This window comes from Trichoplusia ni, chromosome 7, assembly GCF_003590095.1.
Source record: "Trichoplusia ni isolate ovarian cell line Hi5 chromosome 7, tn1, whole genome shotgun sequence".
Taxonomy (NCBI): Eukaryota; Metazoa; Arthropoda; class Insecta; order Lepidoptera; family Noctuidae; genus Trichoplusia; species Trichoplusia ni.
The window spans coordinates 13,283,818-13,303,777 of record NC_039484.1 but is presented as its reverse complement, the minus strand read 5'-3'; the positions used below and the strand labels follow the sequence as shown (position 1 = coordinate 13,303,777).

General features: G+C 34.1%; 1 protein-coding gene across 3 annotated transcripts in view; it reads right to left on the bottom strand.

The window, feature by feature from the left end:
* LOC113495726 (transmembrane protein 198) overlaps positions 1 to 19,956 on the bottom strand; it is a 30,920-nt gene extending 10,964 nt beyond the window's left edge. For 2 of the 3 annotated variants that reach the window (XM_026874636.1, XM_026874634.1), the window contains exons 1-5: positions 19,458 to 19,956; positions 17,871 to 18,103; positions 13,303 to 13,413; positions 12,867 to 13,018; positions 4,984 to 5,056 (exon numbers count right to left, since the gene is read on the bottom strand). In XM_026874636.1, coding sequence (XP_026730437.1) covers positions 4,984 to 5,056; positions 12,867 to 13,018; positions 13,303 to 13,413; positions 17,871 to 18,051 — 517 coding nt within the window. In that variant the 5' untranslated portion in view covers positions 18,052 to 18,103; positions 19,458 to 19,956. Of the gene's footprint in view, positions 1 to 4,983; positions 5,057 to 12,866; positions 13,019 to 13,302; positions 13,414 to 17,870; positions 18,104 to 18,288; positions 18,635 to 19,457 lie in introns of those variants that run through there. The other variant, XM_026874635.1, reaches the window with a different exon arrangement.
* Between the last annotated feature and the right edge of the window lie 4 nt (positions 19,957 to 19,960).

Genomic DNA, 19,960 nt, shown 5'->3' with positions numbered 1-19,960 from the left:
TGACGTCATCGTGTTACGTAAATTCAAAATAAAATAAGTCTTTAATTTATGTTCGCAAGACCGTCTACTGTACATATTTGCACATATACTTATGCGTAGTTTTGAATTTAAAGTATGAAAAATCATAAGTAGATATTAAATATATGAAGAATATATTGCATGTCTATAAAATGTATGACTCGCACTGTATTACCTGACTGGCTAACGTTATACATACATATGTACATAATTTATACATATGTTGTTTACTGATTTCAGGTAAATAAACGATTATTAAGAGCTAGCTTTCCAGGCGAACCATGTACCGCGTAACTATCGATGATAAAAATGCAGACAAAACTACCTTTTTTGCAACTTTTCCATATGTTATCACCGTTAAAACCTCCCCTGGGCTTTAACGATATTTCAAGATTAAAATACCTAAGCAAAATCGGTTCAGCCGTTCTCGAGTTTTACCGAGACTAACGAACAGCAATTCATTTTTATATAAAAAAAGAAGAGAAAAGAAGAAGACAATATAAACACTTACACCTACTGTTATTAAGCGTTAGCTGTTATTAATAAATACGACCGCTTTTTTACCAGAAAACCGTTACAACGAAAACTTTCAGCATAAACATGTTACATCCACGTTAGTTCACTTAACTTCACCCTCTACAATCCGTCTAATCTGAAGAGTGCTTTTTGAAATTTCGCAACTTTAAAGTTGAAATAACTTTGCATAGGTACCCGGAATTCGCACAATCATGAAGCCATATTATACATATTTGATCACAAGAAGTGCAAATTTTAATCCTTAGAATGTGGCAATCCTTAAGAAATACCAATATATCGAAACTGTCAAAGGGTAATAATTAGATTATTTCGATTTTGCCAACTATGTAACTATTATCATGATTCCCTGAAATATCCCTTCTTGGGACTTAGTGTTCTCCAAAACTTTAAATTCTTGATTTCTTGGTAGTCACATTCAACGAATCGTTGAATACTACGATTTAATTACATGGAGCACTAAAAACTTTTAAACAAGTAAGGTTGTCTGAGAAAAATAAACGTTAGCTTTAAGTAGTAAGGTAGAAGATAAACTGGAAATCAACAGAGTGAAGATTGTTTGCTGAAGGTGTTGCATCCGCAATCCCTTGGAGTCGTGTAAAGCAAGTCTAGATAGAACAGTAAAACGATCCTATTACAGCGAAGCGTTTGCGCTGGTATACGATAGCCATTCATTCGTAAATTAAATTCCCTTCTTTAAACATAGACAAGGCAACAGAATCAAATTAATCTTCTCAATATCGATGAGACATTTCGAAATGTTTTTCTAATAGACCAGAAACTAAGTGAAAGGCAATACGATTAATTAATTAGTACTTAGGAGATACATGGCATATCGTTTACAGTACCTAATTAAGATTACAAGGACTACATTTGCTAACACTAGGACAATTAAATGAAGAGACAAAAATACCTGAGTAGTTAAATAAACAGTAAAGTTCTTTATTAAAAGTGCACGCGAAGTTACAAACAACGAATTCATAACTTTTAACATGGACTATTTATTTGTTTGAAAGTATAAAACAAAGCGAGTTTCTTCTGTGAATATGCAACATGTTCACACCAGACCCATTTAAAATACGACTAGGTACTTCTGTTAGTAGAACAAAAAAGACTATTCAAATAAAAATATTGTCGGTAGGACAACACTCTTCAAAATTGACTATTGCTTTTTGGAGTTATTTATTTCAATTTACAAAAGCATCGTTTTGAATAACACTGAATGTCACACGTTTATATTTCGAGCTTTAATTTTAATACACGGTAATCCCATTGTGTCATATTTACTGATATTTCTTTTCATCCAGAAATAACTATTATATTTAAGTATATGTTTGTTATATATGCTGTGTATATTATTGTTTTCAAGCACTATATAATTTTGTATGTATTATTAGAATAATATAGTGTATAGAAGTAGTGCACACCATTAGGCCTTACCAGTGCACCTACTTCTTGTAATCTCTGCATCACCCTATGGTTGACAGGTAGGGAATTGCACAAGCTTTAAGTCCGCCTTTGTGAATATTTTCATGCATAAGAAGTATTCATAAATAATTTAATGGAAAAAGACCAGATAAATTCCAAGCGTACATGGGGACAAAGGTCCAACAAACAAAAGCCTTGTTGAGAACTGCAAATATAATTATTAAGCCCAATGTATTATTCGCCATCAGATCGATTCCCTTCCGCGTGTAACTACGACGTGCGAAATCCACAGCAATAAATTAACTTTGATATTTCCATGCGAACAAATCGACACGGCAATCAAAGTTATCGGAGACACATTGAACTTTTATGAATAAGGGGATTACGTTTTAAATGAAGGCGAAACCTATGAACCGGCCGCGTCGTCTCGTCGAGATCGATGTACCCACGTCCTACAGTTCGGTCAACCTTATTGTCTACCTATCAATTATGTACACCTACATAAGATAAAAATATTGTTGCTCTTTTCTTTAAGCTTGTACCTACATCAATTATTCTCAGACACTACAGACAATCGATGAAGGAAAACATCGTTGAGATACCTGGATTCAAAATATTGAAATTTGAAATCGCTAACCTGCAGTTAGCGCGGTGATCAATGCTGAAACCTTCTTCACATTAAAAGGAGACTTGTTCATATCAATAGGACATCCATATTCTGGTATTATTTAGTATATTATATATTACATTCTATAAGCCATCATTAAAAACACCACTTCAAATATAATGTTTGTTTTCGTAAAGAAACCACTTGTAATCGAAAACAATTTGTGAAATTATTATTTTTTAAGTAGCCGATTGTACTTGTAAGTATAATCCTACGTCTTGGAAAATTCATGTGAAATAGCAATATTGCCTCTAAGAGGATACTGGAATAAACGAGAATTCCTTCGGTAGCTTCCAGGTCTGATCGATAATTACCTGAAGTTTACGAAACACTTGAATCAAAGTGATAAACGATGTTCAATATGATAACATTATAATACGCACTTTGCACTAATTACTCACTATATCTGAGAATCAAATTATGAAATGAGATCTACCTAAATTAGCATAAAGGTAATACGTCCGTTTAATCAATGATTGTAATAACATGGCATTACACGAGTTCGGAGTAAAGCAATATAATAACAAATAGTGTTGCATGATTGACAAACCATATAACACAGTGCCCCATTTGCGTCACAACGCTTTCATAATTGAGTTAACAATTCCATAAATAAACCTTAATTGATACAGCAACGCCAGAAACCGCAGGATACCATTAGGTATCGGCGGCATTCTCTTTCCTTGCTTATATTGAAGCAATCGATCGTTGTACGGACTGCGGTCACTGTTTACCATCACAGCACACTCTTAATGCATACGTAGGTGTGATCGTCACGTCTCTCAAAGCTCTCCAACATGGAGATTTACCGCCTGTGATGTTGCTCCAATGTTTTACTGTAAACATTTACTACATAAAGCTTCCGTGCACCTGCTGAACACCGAACTAGAAGTTTAATACCCTGTGAGTTCGATAAAATTTCAACAGCACACACTGTTCGATGATGGTTTACTAAGTTCCTGATTATTTTGCAAACATAAACGGATTTTCGCTTGCAGAGGTGTAGCCGCGGTTTAATCCTATTTCCGGTAACTGAATTTTCATAGTGCGTCATCGCAGTACGAGGGACATGAACGCGTCACAGTCCGCTAGTAATTTGCTGGTGTGGAAAGGCTCGACCTATATCTTCTCTACTAATGGGAACAACTCTTGCTTTGCTGTCATAAATATCTGCACTTCTCGTACATGGTTCACATACAAAGAGCACTTACATAAACTTATCTTTGTAAACCTAAGTTGTGAAAAATAACATAAACGTCTAAAGCTTAAGATTGAAAATAAATCGATATTCACAGCATGAAAATTGTATAATCGTCGAGAAAATAAAATCATTTCAACATCTCATTAAGCGCTAGTACTACCTATAATAGGTACACCGAGCGACTGCAGCCCTATCTGACCTCGGCAACCTAGTTACTGGGCAACACGATGCCCGGTACGACAAAGAAAATAAAAACACTAAAAGCCACCTTTTAATATGAAATACTTTTCTTGTCACGTAATAGAATTTAAATAAATAAAATATAAATTAGCCGTCAACACAAAGTGTAAGAGTTTAAAAAAAATACATTTTTAATTTAATTTACAAAAGCTTTTACCTGACAATAGAGTGAGAGCAAGTCGCGCTAAATGTCACTGCCTTGCAACAGAATGAAACGCATTCCTTTGAAGTAACAAACAATATATCACGTATGCAATGCCTCTACCTCTGTGAAACTCTAATCTAACGACACGTTATAAACATTTTGTCCTATAGACATTTTCGAAGCCCCAACTGCGCTCACGTTACAGAATCTGCTCATTAAATTGAATCTTAGCTTGATTATTATGCAACAGTTTCTAGTCAAACTCCTGGAAACAGTATCTAAGTAAATTAGTGGTTCTTAGTGCATTGTTAGACGTTGCAGTTCACTCAAGTAAGCGGAGGTCGTCTGAACTTTGATAAACAAATAATTGGCATTATTCGGATATATCCGTTTGAACATTTTCACAAGAAGCTTTTCGTGGAACCGGTAACCATGGAAACTGAGCTCAGTGCAAGTACTAATCTTTAGCAAGTATCGAGTTGTGTAAGCAATAAGCTTTTGAGTTCGAGCTTCGATACAAGGTATTGTATATTGCTGTTATGTAAAATTAATATCGTTTGTGTTCGGAACAGACTAACTAATCGAATGTAACAAACAGCGGTAGATCGCCATATTACAAATAACCGCTTATTGAATTCAGGGATAATCTTGGATAACCTGTTAAGTTACCTACATAGCAATAATAGACGAGTCATACATAATATAATGCACTATCACAATGTTATCAGCGAGATAAGATAGCGGCCTTACCTTTCTTCCAATACAGGTTGATGACAGCGAAGAATATGCCTGAACAGAGCAAGACAACAACACAGAGCCAGTACTGAAACAAATCAAATAACATTTATTAAAAGGGCATCCAATAAAATGTTTACAAGAACCTAGATATCGCAGCCGGGTAACTATGAACTGTTGATATTAATTCATTTCTACTTCCAGCGTAATGAATATTGTTCGAAAAGCAATCACGGATACCAGGAATTTGCAACTCAGCACTCGTACATACCCAAACAGATATTCGCTCAAATCGCATAGCAGTTAATTAGTTTGAAAATAATCCAGGTATTCGTATAATTTGACCCAGTTTAGTTATTGAGAAACCTGTCAGAGGCACAGTAGCATAAAAATGATGTTAAGCAACAATTTATATTTACCCGCAGTCGGGTCAGTTCAACATACATTTTTAGAACTTGTAATGGCAAGTGATGACATTAAGGCAAGCTCACGGGTTGCGTTACGTGATATTTTAATGTCAGATTATTCCGCCACGGTTCAAAGTTAAGTAATAAATAGAAAATATTCTGCATAATATCCTGTAGTCGTTGTCACGCGGATCGGGTTCTTTTCTCTTGTTGAATGTAAGGGGAGCTCGGAACAATACTACCATAAAGTCAGTACTGAAGTATAACAAGCCATTGTACAACACCAGTGGTACATTAAACATAGTCCTTTTGGTTACTATGACAGTTTCTGCGTCGTAATATATGGATGGCTAAAATAATCAACTTTAACTTTGGAAAAAAACTGCTTACCGAATTAACTCGTTGATAGTTAAAAAAAGTTCAATAATATATGCACCCGTGAAAGTTTATTAACCACTAAAAAACGAACAATACGCAAGCAGTTACAAGCTGTTAGCTCATCGTACACGAATTAAGTAATCATGTTTATTAAGCGATTTGCTCAAAAAAATAACTATTATAAAACCTTATATTTTCATTCGCAAAGCAACGGGCAAATATTGGCTTATAAAGACCCAGCTAAAAATAGACCAACCCCGTTTTTAACGAAGGTGTTGTGGGATTCAAAACAGCGTTTGCATCATACTTTGATCACCAATCACTTCTGAACTCGGATGGTGTGTTTACATCATCGCAAGAAACTTCTTGACAGCATTTTATGAGAGTGCATGCATTTCCACTTAAAGTTTTCAATAAAACATTAATATCGTTTCGAATATACGATATAAGTAGCGAGGCGCAGCAATCGTTTAAAAACAAACAACATTCGATATTACAGACAACACGCTCTTGAAATCTATTTTGATATCGTTCAATAATAAAATCTATTCGCTGTGCGTGCGCCGCACATGCAATGTGAGGTCGGAAACAACGTTTGTGCATTTACATATTTCCAATGTTGGAACCATGTATGACACTATAATCGCAGCCCACTCCAACGGACAGGCAGACACAGTAATGACTTTAACAACTTTTGTGTTATGATTGAGCGACACAAATGGAAGCATCGGCTCGTAACTATGTTATTGTGAGGTTTTCCGTCGCGTGCACTGTGCCACCCAAATTGTTTCCAATTTAGACCTACGATTTCCGCATCTTTAAATTGCAGATTTCTGTCGAAAACAATGCACGAAGCAGAGTTCAATATACTTTATCGCTTTGTTTTTGATAAAAAAATGATAGCGTTAATATCCACTGTGACACAGATATAAGGCTGGGAGTATAAATTCTTGTTTTATGAACGTGGACTAAGTCTCCAGGTAGTTATTTTCGTTTAGTTACCAACAGGGGTTACTGGGTAGCAACCTAGACTGCGAGCATGTGATTGAATTGCAAAATTGCATTTGATTGCTTCCCAACCAATCCTGGTGATATACAATCCTCTGCAATCGACGTAATTGCTATGAGGTAAATCGCTCTTTCAGATAAGACATTCGAACGATGTATAGCCATGAGACCCAATTACGTCAACATTCCTATTCATCCTATGACATACTTTTAGAATCTATATTTTATAGGTTGACTTGAGCTAGTTTGGTAAACACAAGGTACGGTAGCAATGGCATTAAATACTTTCGCCTTGCAACACATTCGTTAATCGGGCAACTCGCATCGCTAAAACGTGTTCATTAATAAATCATCGTTTTGATTTCACTCTCGTACGTTAATTTCACTTTCACCAAACTTGATTGATAAACCTTTATCTAGTTTACGTAATAACTTGTTTTTATTATACAATATTTCGATCATTATTTTCTATGTGCCAAGTTAATTATTACTTTTTCTGTGTTGAAGTTGCCAATAATTTCAATGACGTACATTTTCAGGAATCTGTCTTAGTCACCGTAAACGTCATTTCTTTGAGTTTACATCCTTGATCGGTAAACTTATCGCAAATGAAGTTAGGTGAAGCCTCGTGCTAACCTTTGCCGTTTATTGCGGCCGCCATCTAAACAAAATTAGAATAAGCGACGAGAAAATCAAATCCAAGAAATACTAAACTACGTTAGAGTCCCAGCTTATAAACAAGTTGACTCGTGGCTCAATAAAGTAGTTACAGAGAAAATGACTTTACTTTTATGACATTCGCAATGCTTCACAAATAGAGACATTTAAATTGAATTCGCTGTTTTTTTAAAGCAGTTTTATCGCTATTTCGTTTGCAGTAATGTAACACGCCGAAAAATGATTTGTCATTTGTTTAACAAGATAATCACTTTATACACGCGTATGCGTTTTTGTGCAGACTTACAGGGACAGTAGACATCCGAATAACTATAATTAAAAACGGTTTCCTTAAATGCAATAAATTGTTCGTTCTTACTTAAATTTTTAAACAGTCGTGGTCGATGGACTCGGGATGGTTGAATGACTGGTGCGCACTTAGGCACTTATGAATAATATAGACTTAAATTGTCTAAGCGGTACCACTTTAAACAACTTTTACATTGGTTTAGATGGCTATTGTACCGACCAGTTAATATGTACTGATTCCAAATCAAAATCTTTTCAATAGAAGAGTTGATATTAACGATATTTGCTTTGTAACTTTACACCAACAAATATATGCTCACGGATATTACGTACTTCTGACTAGTCGTAGTCTATACTTAAAAAAAAATGAGTGCCTACAAAACTGTCCACATTCACGGTTTCGCTCTTTACCAACCGCTGATAGATTTATCCACGTTTCAGATGCTCCAAAAATTAATTAACCTGTCAATACTTTGCAGCTATCGATTTGGGACCTGTAAACAAGTTTTTAATTGTCTTCCTTTTTTTCGTATCGGCATCGGAATTGGGTCGTTCTAGTGTTTGGACTCTAGTATTTAGTATTGTCGTAATTAAAATATATTTACTTAAATATTAAAGTACTTTTACTTTCATTCAGATTTGTTCTATTTATGAGGAGAGAATGACCGATACTGTGTGACCTAGATGTTCATATCTCAATGCGACAACGACCCTATTCCTGCCTGTTAACATGGAATTACTATAGCGCTAATCTATATTGGATCTGTTTCTGTTGTTCGCAATCTAAACCAAAATGAATATATTCATCAATTCATGTCCTTCAATTGGTGAGTATAGACTAGTACCTTTACCTGTAAAGGTGGGTTCAGACCAAACGATCAGAAACCTAAAGCTAGAAGAAGAGCGTTCTTTTATTTGCAAATTTCATTGAAGGAACAGGATCTCTGTTTACACTGAATGCGTTTGACAGAGTGGAGATAAAATGCGCATTTGCTCGCTTGATGTAAATCGAACCTAACATGACAAGGAATTGCCATGATATGTTCTTGAGTACCACCCATGCACTACTATTTCACGAAATGTATTCCGAGACTAGGACCGTATCGTTATAAACTACGTGTACAGACCAACGAGTATTTGTGGAACATTTCGTAAAGCCTTCACAGAATTACAGGTGATGCGCTGAGCTTCGATATTTTAACAAAGAGGAGGGGAAGGTGCAACGAAATAATCCTGGCAAATGCTCAGTCACCGTGAGCGCCGAATAGAGTGCCGAGCATTGCAACGATCGAGAACATTCTCCATTGTATTTCCACCCAAGATGCTAAGAAACAAAAGAACTCCTACAGGTAAACACCGAAGAAAGTCGCTGCTTGTGTAAAAATAAACCTTATTTAAAATATGCGGCATTTTTTGCTCTCAAAATAAAAAGAGGACGAGACGGAGTATTTTATAAAATCAACTCGATTCTTAAGTTATTTAGTCCGTCGCTACATTATTCCGGGCAAAACATGAATGTGCACCGACTATGAACTCTACAAGAAAGACTCAATTATTTTATAGTGTGAGATGCCGCTAAGCACTGTGTATAGTGACGTCTCGCTTTTACAACAAATGCCTTGAAAGAGTTTGTAATACAGTTAAACTTTGGTATATTTTGTAAAATTGAACCACCATCGTCAGTCATTGAAATATATTCAACCTTACGTAGGCATATTTGTCGAATCGTGTTGTGATTGATCAATGATGATGATAATGATGCTTATCAATCAGTTAAAATTGTTCTTATAATTACAGTGTGTTCATTCGATAGTTTATGAGGGATGGCTGAAAAACCGTTAAAAAAATCGATACAATCTTTATTGTGAGGTATAATTGAGTCGTATAAAGCAACATAATACATACTACTAAGAAAAACAATTACAGAAAAGAACGATTCTTTAACAATTTAACAGGTAAAATATTGGTTCAATATGAGTTTCTTAATTGACACACCGTCGGGCTATCTACAAAGTAAATATCATTATATTCAACCTTGTTTAAATAGAGAGAATGTAGTTGTAAAATACTGTGTTCATACACGAGTGTTGCTTTGCACTTTTAAAACTAAGCCATTTCTTTTAGCTTTTATTTTTGAATCAACATTATGAAAATTGTTTTGCGCTCAACATTTGCTTTGAATCAAAAAGATGTACTTTGTGAAACTGTTCGTACGTTTTGTACGGCTGTACCTGTGCCATTGTTGATACGACAGTCAATTGTTTCTTACAATAGCGATTACAATGCTTTCGCTAATTGATAGCAATGTTAATATGTATCAATCATTCGTTTGTACGCACATCACAATCGTGTGTTTAATATTCATTCAATAATTTGTAACAGATTCTTTATGATAGTCGCTATGCTTTTAAAAATAAGGCAAAGTGAAATTGGTTGTTGCTTTTCTTAACTAAAATGACTCCGTAAATGCAAACGACATCAAAACATTAATGGACCTTCGAATAATAAATATTATTGCATTGAATCGAATTGGCATAAAACAAAGGCAATTCTATTGACAAATCTCTAAAAGGATCTGATCCAATTGATTTGATAAGAATAATTGCTGTCGACAATATAAAAATAGGCAAACAAAGAAAGCAAGTCATGAAAATCCCATAAAAACAATACACGCTGCAATTTTGCAAATTAAAACATCCTTTTAGAGAAGAGTCGACGTTATTTTCGCAATAATTTGTATGTTGGAAAGGATGAAAACTGGGATTTAAAATAGATGGACAGAATCTTTGTTCAACAAAAAATATTACAAAGCTTACTACGGATCAACGTTTGCGAATGCTTCCAATTCATTATTCAGATGAATATAAAATTAAAGAAACGAGCTTATAGAAGCGAGTTTCTTTAAATAAAATTGGATCGCACTAGTTTATACCGTCGTTAAAAACCGGACTTGACAGATATTATCTTCAAATCACGGAAACTTCTGGAATCGGTATCGATGCGGTACTAATATTATGGTCTAGGGTGCAGAAGGAGAACGGGGTGTTGTGGCACAACTTGGGGGAGGCCGATGCCCAGCACTGGACTTCGATAGGCTGAATTGATTGATTGATCGATACATTATAGTGCGATGCAAGTCTTCGAGCGAAAATTTTGGTAGTTCTCAAACTATACTCCATCCTTGAGATTTGTTGGACACTTATAACCAGTAGACACGTTGCAATATTTTGTTTTATGATAAATGAATTGTATGAGCAACTTCATATATGACGTAGTAATACAGTACAGTAAAATATATAATATTAAAATATAGATAAACGTTACACGCATACCAGGTGCGAACCGGCTGTGAGGGGGTTCCGTATCGTAAATAGTCGTATTATTGTCTAGTATAAGAGAGGGATTGAGGAATCGAAACTCTTTTGAAATGAACACAATCCTTATTCAAAACTTGTGTATGTTGAACTTGACCAATAGACGCTGCGAAATGTGTTAACAGACTCTCAAACGAAACCAGTTTCTTAAGGTCAAGGGTCCATTTGTATCGCAGATTCGCGACTACAAAGGAACATAAAGAGCATGTTGCATTGTCAGTTTACTCGCTCCCGTTTCTTAGTATATATATCTACGCTATTGGCTGAACACTCGATTCAATCTTGTAAGCCTTTTTGTCCCCATAAAGTCTAATGCCGTCTCTGTTACTTTATTGTGCAAAGATGCGACAGATGGACTTCTAAAGACTTACCTTAGATTTATTAAGTGCATTGGTTCCTCTAATTTTGCCGTTCCATACTATTCTATAAATGGGAACTGTATTTTTTTCTGTTACGTAAACCGTATGGGAAAGTGTCAGTGTCAAAGCGCGCTCATTGTTCGTTGTGACGAAATCCGATTGCGTTTGTATCGTGCGGATAGATAACTGGTATAAATAGTGGGAGATCGAATAGCGGTGTGTATGCATCTCGAGTGAAACACATCGGAGCATGCAATTGAGGTCACATTATATTGTTAGACGCAAGTATAAACTAAACGTCCAATTCATTCAATGGCTATTGAACGTAAACATTTAAAAAGTAAAACTATTAATTCGATTATAATACATTTTGTACCTACTCACACTAAAGACTAGTGGGGATGTACACGAGATCAAAATAATAGTCTGATACAAGTGCCTACTTCCGCAGCGAGTGGAGACACTGCAAACATGTACGAATGCTTTAGAAAGACCACTTCGCAAGCTCTCGGCATCAAAGCTGATCAAAGCAAAGCGTTTCGCAGAAAACTACAAAATAAAAATGCAATTTTATTCTATTGACTTACACTTTACATTAATTGCTTGCTCTTTGAATTTATTTCCAATTCCACTAAATTGCTATGCAGTAAATTATTGTTTATTTTTACAGGAATTCCTTTGAGCCAATATTTGTTTGAACTTTTTTATAATTAGTCGTTCTTGATATAATTATTTATGCAAAGATTTGTTCTAGTTTTATTAAATTGACTTAATGATGGAGAAAATGGTTTATAAAGGGATATGTGTCAAATACGGACCGAGTCCACTCGTACTGACACGAGATAACAATGAATCATTTGGCACACGAATCGATGAGTTGTCTGACGCACTTAATTCGATGGCTAACCAAAATACACGAAATCCTTACGATGTGTCACTTACAAACACATAATAATGTTATTTTGTTTTCAGTATTAATTTAATGAAGTCATTAGTCTTTCATGAAACGCATGTTTGTATTTAGGTCAGTTTTATAAGAACGAATGACTCTTGAAAACTGTGTATGAAACGGCAAAGTTGACTTTAATCGGTGTGTTACATTACATGGATACAGTCAGCAGAAGAAGAATGTCAGATTTACAAAGTTAATCAAATCAAAAATAATCAACAACTCAGTATTCAATCTAGTAACTTTCAAAAAATTGTTGATCACCAGCATCAAATATGTTTTTAAGCATTTTCATCAGTTCGCTTAGGAGTTGTCCATGAATACACTTCCGTTGGTGGCCGTGCTATCAATAGGTATTAAATTAGTAAGAGACTGACATACAAAATATATCATAAAACACTTACATACCTAAAATAGTAAAAAAAGCATCATAGCGTAAGAATATGCAAATACTGACCGTAGTCGGGCGGGTGTCCAGGAAATGATCGTAGATGGCAAGGCCGGCGATAGCCAGCAGTACGCCAGTGTGGAAGCCGGTCACGAACAGGCCCACGTACTGGATCAGCATAGTGATGAGACCGAACAGTAGGCCGGCGCACAGCGCTACACCTACGAACAACACGACAATACTCAATCCAAACTCCAAAGGCTAGCTGTAATTTCCTTCCCCGCATGAAAACAGCGGTAAATTAACACATGCAAATCCTATCACCCTAGCCACCCGCTAGGACTGATATAGGAACTCGTGGAATAAAACTATCACCGCATAGACTTTATAACCGTAAATTCAAAAATGGAATATTTAATAGGCGGACAACTGACAAATATAGGCAGCAGGCTTCAAGTTCGTCCTAGGCATAACTAATTTAGTGAATGGGAATTGATTCACTTACCGACGTTCCCGTAAGGAGGCATCAGGTATTCCTGTAGGCAAATTAGATAGACGATAGCCGAGCCGAACGTGAAACCCGTAAGAAACATGCTCGCTTTGAAACATCGATACCCTGAAACAGACTTTTAATTAGTACAAATAAACAAAAACGTTAAGTAGGTATCTTAGATCAGTATAGGCTAGCTCTCGAGGATATCGAGTGGTTTCAATCGAATAGAAATCGATTTGGTACTATGGATCCCGACACTAGCGAACAATGTAGAATTCGCGCAGAGATCGCCATCCGATCTTGATTTTGTTCACTGGCCCAAAGAGGTTAATTAATTTAAATTAATCGTGTCCATATATGTTTGTCTAAGTTTGTTTTTTGGCACGCTCCGCAGCACAAAAGCCGACTTTATGGATATTATTACTTAGACTATAATTTCGGCACAATCTTCTGATGAGACAATCAATTCTAAAATATATTATGTAAGGAGTGCACGATAGCGGAGTGGTGTGCCACGAGTCCGAACAAGCATTTATGAAATTCACGCATGCTTGTTCTGGGTCTGGATGTCATTGTGCTTGTGACCTGAACGTTTGTGAAACCCTCGAACGGAAAGACGGGAGTCATATAAAATACTAGTAATTAATATGTAAATGAATTACATATTAATAACTTTTGGTATCGTTCTCTACATCAAATGTATTGAAGTAATTTTATCTGTTCATATTTCCTTTCTATACCTAATTAAAACTGTACTAATATAATATACGTAATTATATTCCAAGTAAGGTAGATTGCGTAGATTAAACGCAACTGTAAATAAATATCTAGAAATAAAAATAGACCTAGGTTATTCAATCTCTTATTTTATACTTTATTAGAAAGAAGAAGAAGAAACTTTGTTTTAGGAAATAAAAAAGGGTATGAAAAATCGATGTTGTCCGATTCTATTATTCTATTGACCTATACGCACACAAAAATTCCTGAATATCGGTCGAGCCGTTTCGGAGGTTCAATTTCGTACACCGTGACACGAGAATTTTATTTTATACTTATTTTATTCATTTTTTGTTGACGGATAAATTAAATATGACAAAATTAATTTCAAAACGTATTTAACGTTATTTAAATTACTCTCATATCATAACATAATATATTTCATTTAACTATTTTCAGTGTTCGTTCATATGCATGTGCATTTCGGTGTTACCTTTTGGTAGTTTAAAATAAATATTTTGTTCATAATAACCGAAAAACTAGCAATATTTTATCATAGTTAAAATACAGTCAAAAACATTCCAGCATAAAATCGAATTTCACTAGAAATCCAATCAGTAACTTGGTTATTTCCAATGGTTACTCTTAAAATGGACAGATACAATTATATTATACGTACTTAATACAGTTCTACTTTTACACTGATATAGTGCGATGTTTTCAGAACGTAACTAACTGTCGAGATGAAACGGTTAAAATATTTTTAAAAAGAATCTTGCACGTTGAGTTTCAAGTCAAAACGCTTTTGTTTCCAACGACGTTATTATAAGTTCAAGGAGTAGTATGTATGTAGTACATGGCACCAATGCGCACACTTTGTTACAGAGATCAATTGTCGTAATATGATTTCATTTGACACTGTCAATGGAGTGCCAATAAACATCGAATACTACTTGCTCGCGGCTTTGCTAGCCTGGAATAATATGTATAATAATATGTAAATGGGTACTACAAAACATTATCGTGCTTAAATTCAGTCAAATAAAAGTAGCCTATTACAAGCTGCCTTTTAACGCAAATTTCATCGAAATCTTTTCAGCTGTTTAGCGTGAGGTGGTAACATACGCACATATTTTCACGTTTATAATATTATTGTGACACCTAGCTATAAACCTTTCTATCGGAACATGCATTATCTATTGCCCGTCGAAAATAAATTGACACTAGAATATCACTGTTTATATATGTGGACTGTATTTGTATATATTACACAAGTGTGTCACGTAATACGAAGTATATGAACCCTGTAGCGCTAACAATTACGTTAATAGATCATTAACTGTTGTATAATACTAGGTAAAACACGAGTACTAGCTTTATATTTCGTGTACTAGAATATTTATGCAATCAATTACCTGTCAGAGGGAATTCTACCATGTCTTCGGGTAAAACTATAGCAATTGTGGAAATGAGATAGTGCACTACGAGACGTAGAGCGCCGTCACTCTTCCACAACAGCTATCAGTTATATTTATAAAAAAAAAATAAGATAATCCTGACAGTACAAACTTTCTCCTTCCGTAACTTCTATATTCTTCGACTGATTTTTGCACATAATATTCGCCTTTAATTAAAACAGACTAAATTAAAACTGCTCAATCCGTTCGGGAGGTACGATACCACAGAAGAACAGACACGTGAAAGTTACAACACCCGTCTTTTTGCGTCGAAGTTTAAAAAGTGTTAGTAGACCTCTAGTCATATAAATGCACCGTAACAGGTGTACTTACATAAGGATTTAGAAACTTTAGATTTTCATTTAACTTTAAATATATTTCAACGGTTTAGCAGTCTTTCTAATACTGGGATTTTATTATACACTTTATCGTCATTACAGTGTAACCGGCTACATATTGTGAGGTTAGGCTAGCTTAGGATAATTCACGTAATTTACGAAGAACTAAGATTGAGAAAACTAGTACCGTAGAGGCGAAATCAGTGAGTATACGTGTTTAATATAAAAATTTACTCCAGGTATGAAGATTTCCATGTCAGGTTACATAGACTTATTCGTTAATATTTACTCTATATTTCTCGTTTATTGTTTTATAATATTACGCTATATTACGAGAAACGATGAACAGGATCGAACTAAACCAGCCCTAGAGATGTGTTGAACAAATAAACACGTTTACGACTAATCGAGTTTGACTGCTCTAAAAATATAAATTAAAGAATCAATTTTCATAAATTATAATATTAAAGTTGAAATACAAAAGGCAATTCTATACCGGAGCACAATTTAACACCAATACCAATATTTAATAGCTAAAGAATTTAATACAATTGTATGTATATATCTAACACTGAAACTATCTGATTAAGTTTTGTTTGAACAACTAAAAGATGCACTTTAAATAAGACGGATTTCTGAAAAACAACCACGAATACCACCGCACGGTGCACCGTTGTAAAACAGATTAATCTAAGTGATTGAACACATGTTTTGATATCTCAATCGATTTGCTCAGGACAGTAAACATGTTGCGATACGAATATGCCAGAGTCGACGAAGCCTTATGATAAGGTGGCAAAACTAGTTTCTGATTTGTCCCGACACGTTTCAAATTAATACATAATATTGTTTATATTTGAAACCTCCAAATCAGTTTTGTTTTTAGTTAATTCAGTTTTTATTATCAGGTGTGTCTATTTGACTGGATTATTTTAAGGCGTTTTGGCGTTTGGGTATTGATTAGCCATTAGGCGAAACTCGTTTAACATTCAGGCCAAATGTATTTATGGCTGAACTTTGAGAAACCATTGTTTTTTAAGTTATAACTTTCAAGAATAGAATAAAAGATTTCAGAATTGTCGGTTCTTAGGTATATCGAAATAAAAACATCAGAAACCGAGTACGCAGCTTCGCATCATTCCAAAGGACAAAGAACTTGAGAAAGCATTTTGCAAGTTAGAATAAAGATTTAAAATGTGTTCAAAGGCAAAGGCAATCCCATTTTACCAATTATGATATTACACGTGGCAACAAACAAAATACCTCTTTTTAAATTAGATCGTGATTATTGATAACCACTTGAACGTCTGTGCCTCTTAAAAGACTTAAGTTCAAGAGTTTCCGATACGTAATTTGCCATAGAAATATCGAAAATGTTGAAGAGGCACATAAGCTACTTATGATTTCTAGAAAATAATCGTTATTTTTTTTTATAAAAACGAAACCTGAGTGGATCTTGGCGTCTCTTTGAACATAACATGCGATTTCTCTTGATAATAACTGTTATAATAGTACCTAACGAAGAAAAAGTTTTAAGTGCACTACGGCGTAATATTCTACCTTCCGAGCGGACTTTTCCATGCATTTCAAGTTTGTGGTATTTATCGAGACGTTCATCATATACACGTCTTTCTGATAGTAATCTTAGAAAGCTCTGAAGAAACTCGGTAAAATATTTCTGTCTGTCTATAATAGTAATATATCGCTTAATAGACAATAATCGACTATTTTAGTTGGGTTTACTCTACACTTTCAGAAAACAATCGTTAAGTGAAAATTACGTTAATACGAACAAGGACATTGCATCAAGTTCAACAACTTTACTTAAATAAACCAATCAAAGATTAATACCAAGTCCAAGTGAAAGTGCTGTTTATTTCAATGATGTTTTTTCGTTTGTTATTTTTAGTATACAAAAAAAACCATTGAGAGACTTTAAAACGAAAAAGAATTGCTACTTTTAAACAGTCTCTGACCATATTATTTATACGGATGTATGTGAATTACCTAAGATACTTAATTTAATTACAAATATCAAATATATAAAATATCAAATAGTTTGACTTACCAAATAAAGTATAAACAATACCAAATGCAATATACATTGCACATAGTATGCTTATAATGGGGTCATAGTTGTAATCAATCGACGTGCAGAAAGACCCCTCGATGCGAGGGCCATTAAATTTGATCGTCATGTTTGGGGGGCTCCTCGTCACCTGGGGAACTAGCTGTCCCACTGACGACATGATAACACCTCGGAGATATTTTAAATTATTCTAATTGACTGAAGATGCAGTTCTGTAAAGGAAAAATCTTGTGAATTTTAGTCAATAAGTACTTTTAGTTGGTCTCGGCGTTGAGGTAGTCTGCCTAAATTTTCTAAATCAGTTTGTATTTTAATAATTGTTTATTTTGTATTATTATTAAGTTTAATATATTAAAAAAATCTAAATATTATATGTAGTATATAAAATAAACTTAACCTGAGAAAAAAAAGAAAAATGCTCTTCAGATTTGATGACTGTGTGTATTCTTCAGTTGGATTTTATACTAAACATTTATGACTGTTGATGTTTTACATGACTATCTTTTTAATTATGCCATGAAAAGCCCATATCAAATTAGGATTTCAGTTTCTAAGCACTCCATCAACATTCTTCTATTATAAAGATCTTCTAATATGAGGATCTACTACAAGACTACAATAGGAAAGAATTGGTATATTAGATTATATGCCTAACTTTACAGTTTACATATTGAGAAATCCAAGAACATAAAATGTAGTTTGAGCACATAAGATAAATTTTCTCACAAATACTTTTCATGTCTACCTACAATTAACAAGGAATATTCAATAAAATGTATTTACAAAATAAAGTAAAATTAACACTGGAAAGTAAAATAATTTATTTCAATAATACTCAAGAAAAACCAATGATATTCAGAAAGGTCTGAGATAGAGAAATCTATCAAGGTTTAGTGACCCTACATCTTGTACAAGAATTTATTTTTACTCAAAGACCTTTGTCCAATAAAGACCTGCACATATATTCATTTTTGGTAATTATACAGATATTTTATGTATTAACAAAAGTTTTTTTTTTATATTGTGTATTGTAGCTTCTGGTAATATTTATTGGTACTTTATTAATTAAATAAAACGAATGAATTTAATATTACAAAATACTTTAGGTACAACTATACTATCATGTTCATTTTAGATATCAAAATGCCAACAAAATATGTATTTATTGTCTTTGCATTTACATATTTTTTACGTCTACGAAAAACGCTAATGCAGCTTCGTGTAAACAATAAAGGACCAAAATAAAGTCTAGTCACCACAGCACCGAAGTTTTACGGTTTATTAATAATAAAATCTTTGCTTTAAATGACTACAAGATTTTGAATAAGTTCAATGTGTCCTAGGTTACTTGTAGTGAAGAAAAGCGTGACAAAAGGCTTCAAATGAGTCAATAACATAAAACAAGATTTTATCTCGTTATCGAAAAACCTCACATATTTAACACTAAAAACTTCTGGCCACACACAGTCATAATCTTGGAACATGTAGGTATTACAAAACAATTTATTTAAAAAAGATATCAAGGCAAAAAATAAATAAAAATAAGGTAAAAAGTAATTCACTTACCATTCTACGTCATGCGTCGATTTCACATTGTATATTTATAATAACTGGAACACTCGTTTAATAAATTAACAAAAAAATTTTAATGAACACTGTTTCTTTGACAAACACGTTGTTTATAACACGTAAATACCGACCGAAGCCTGCACTCTGAACTCCGCACTCGCGCGACTACCTACGTAGAAAGAAAATATAGGTATGTAACAAAGAAGACGTTTCCACTGAGTTTTCCCTTCGACATTGTTTTTTTTAATAGTGTTGTGACGTCCACAGATAATCGAAAAAAAGTAAAATCTCTCAAGCAACAAAAAATTTATTGGTCAAGACCAATAGAATAGAACAGAGTTTGAAATACAAATGATAAAGGCTACTTAACATTTTAAAATAATTTATTTGATTTTGGTTAATATATTTTTTTTGCAGTTTTTTTCAACCGTAAAACTTGAGCAATTCAGGTGGCATAAAATCACGTTTCAAAGGAATAAAACTCTGTAATTTTGCTGTAA